This window comes from Schistosoma mansoni, assembly GCF_000237925.1.
Source record: "Schistosoma mansoni, WGS project CABG00000000 data, supercontig 0113, strain Puerto Rico, whole genome shotgun sequence".
NCBI lineage: Eukaryota > Metazoa > Platyhelminthes > Trematoda > Strigeidida > Schistosomatidae > Schistosoma > Schistosoma mansoni.
In genome coordinates, this window is record NW_017386033.1 from 805030 (window position 1) to 808196 (window position 3167).

General features: G+C 35.6%; 1 protein-coding gene across 1 annotated transcript in view; it reads left to right on the plus strand.

Moving 5' to 3' along the window:
• Smp_000440 (hypothetical protein) overlaps positions 1 to 3156 on the plus strand; it is a gene marked incomplete at its 5' end in the record, with an annotated part of 11962 nt that extends 8806 nt beyond the window's left edge. Inside the window, one exon of the mRNA XM_018790415.1 lies at positions 2783 to 3156. Coding sequence (XP_018646325.1) covers positions 2783 to 2971 — 189 coding nt within the window. The remainder of the gene's footprint in view (positions 1 to 2782) is intronic.
• Between the last annotated feature and the right edge of the window lie 11 nt (positions 3157 to 3167).

The window sequence follows — 3167 nt, forward strand, 5'->3', positions numbered from 1 at the left end:
TTTCGTCCTATTATGGTGGTCTAGCTTCAATTGACTCACGCTTTCAACTATGAAAATACTAAATCTCCACAAAACCCCTTCTGATAATTAATACAGAATTGGTATTGAATAACATAAAGAAGTCACAAATGACAACTACAAAAGCATCAACGTGTAGTCTTTGTCTATAAAAAAGCTATTTACTCATTTAAAACACTACTTCATTATGCATATATTTGTAACTTATGTAAACAATTTAATAGATCGATTGTCTCATTAAGTTTGATTAGTTCAGTGAATTATCCTATAGGATTTGCATGGTTAACATCATGGACTGATTTTAGTTCACCACTGAAAACCAGAAAGCACTGGATAACTTTTTTGTCCTAGTATGAGGCTCCTAAATTCCACGTCCGGATTATTTATTACTTCTATTAGAACAATTGCGTCCCCGCGTCGAGTTAATCAGTGATTAAAAAGTATAAACATCTGTTGCTTTTTATTTTTCCCTCTTGGAATATTCATGGTTAGCTACCCTTTTTAAACAAACTATTTTATTATCTAAGTGATATAGTTTTGTCAAGATTTCTTGTTTAAATGTGATTTCATTTAGAGTACTATTGAATTTTCCGGATTTATAGTAGAAGGTCTTCACTTTTGCAGTTAGTCAAGTTAAAAAGTAAAATGTTTATTAGGTAGTTGTCACTATATTTAGGTGTTTTTTTTTCTCTGAGCTGGATGGTTTGGTCGTGAACCTTTCATTGTTCTTCTGAACAACGCATGTGTCGTCATCAAAAAGGACGAGCTGGAAAACACCTACAATCTTACAAATAACGTCTTCGGTGACATGAAACTTACAATGCAAAAGGAGTTGAACAACAAACTATCATTATTGGATGTATTAATCACCAGAACCGACACAAGGAAACTGGAGACTCAGGTATATCGGAAGCTGACCCACACAGATCAAATTTTCCTTTACAGTAGTAACAACTCAAGAACTCAAAAATCAACTGCGTACAAACTTTATTCAAGAGGACGAGAACACACTGCAGCTCACTTGCAGTGCGGGAAAATGAAGGAAAATATCCAATGACTATCTTTCAAAAGAACAGCTCCCCAATCAACCTCAAAAAATATCAACCAAACTCATCCTACCATATATAAATGACATATCGGAAGTTACAATGAGATTAGTGAAGCCGTTTTGAATAGGTTTAGTACACAAACCAACAAAATCACTTCAATCAATCCTATGCAAACCATAGGATAAAGTGACAAAAGAAGAAAAACCGAACATTATCTACAAAATTAGTTGTTCCAACTGCAAAAAACACTACATCGAACAAAGTGGGCGACTCCTTTATCTCCTCCCTTATGAACATCAATTAGTGGTCAAACGTCGTGACATATCCTCGCTTATATCAATTCATGTGGACAACTGTGGACATACATTCGACTAGAAAAATGTTGAGGTCTTGGATAGAGGCAATTCTGAAAACACCAGAGAATTCTTAGAAGCTTGGGACTCAGGTCAATCAGCAATCAACAAACACATTGAAATCGATCCAATTTATCAACCAATCAGAAAAATTATGGACAAATATAGAACCGAAAATTAGGTCAAAGGGAGATACAATCAAAATAAAAAGATAGACAACGACAGGTTAAACGTCAACAGAAACCAATGAAGATCGAGGTCTACAGGACAAGCTGTGAGCCATATGTGGAGAAGTTCGAACACTTCACATCTACCTTAAGTTTGTGCGGATGATGTTGTTCAGAAGAACGATGAAAGCTCCACGACCGAAGTATCTGGCTCAGAGAACAAAGGTCAACCCAAATCATCCACCTGAGCTACAAGTCGTCCCCACCATCACTCTGTATTTCATAAAGATCGAGTTTCCAAATGTGAATTGAAGTTTTTCAGTGAATTGATCTAAGCAAATCGTAATTTCTGTAAAACTTCAAAACCATCTGTTATCACATCCTTCCGAGATGGTGCTATATAGACGTGTCAAGTTACGGAATATGTACGAAATTAATCTCGATATATATATATATATATATATATATATATATATATATCCCAACAAACTAGAACTTCAAGGATGCAGTAAAAAAAGACAGAGTTTATTTAAAATTCACGTAAGAATCTGGTATGTCGATCCACCCACTAACTCTGGTTGGTAGTGGGCTAATCAGCGTATTCCGACTTGGGCCTAACTGGAGTAAACAATATTCAGAACACTATCCTGTTGACACATATGGATTCGTGGTCGGGCACTACTGTGGTCACAATAGATATCCCCTATCCATTGTTTGAGTAGTAATGTGCTCATTTATGCCATTTTATGAGGGGATTGGCAGGAGCGAACTAAGTAGGACTGAATCTCTGTGAAGTAATTAATTCCCTATAGACTGTAGATACCATTTGGTAGTAGATGGTAAAAGATAACTGATCTTCGTCTGTGAACTCTTTTTATCTTCGATTGTTGACTAGTAATTAATACATCCTAGCAACAATAAACAATTATGGACACATTTCGTTGTCAAGATAAAATAATATATTTGATCAACGGAAACAACCACTTGAGAGTGTCTTCAATGGCAGCGACTAGAGAGTAATCATAGGATGGCTAACCATAATTTGTCCCTTAAAAGGATCTAACAACGTGAAGCATGGTATTGAAAGAAACCCTATGGGTTACAGTAGTTCCTTACCGCTATAATATTTTCGTTCAGATCTTAATATTGTCCACTCATTACGTTTCCCTGGTTTTGTTTTATTGTTAAATCTCAGGTGATTTTAGAACCATATTTTGGTGGTACACTGCCAGGTTGGCGACCACGTCGTCTTGGTGGTGGGTTAGGTGGTCGTAAAGAAGCTGGGCAGTTACGATTTGGCGGAATTGCTCGTCCTTTTAGACGTCCATTCAGTGTAAATAATGCGTCTTTGATGGAAAAGAAAACAAAGTTTCACAGAGATTAACTCTTATTTTCTTAGAAAATTACAACTAATTTACACATATGCTCATCGAAGTATTGATGTGAATATCTAAATGTTTTCATTTGCATTTCTTGGCTGTTATTTTTTCTCTAACATTTCCCCTACATTTTTAACATGGTTTTTGGATTTCGGGGAATGTGTAACTGATATTATATTTTTTTCTGGTTAGCGTTTTTTT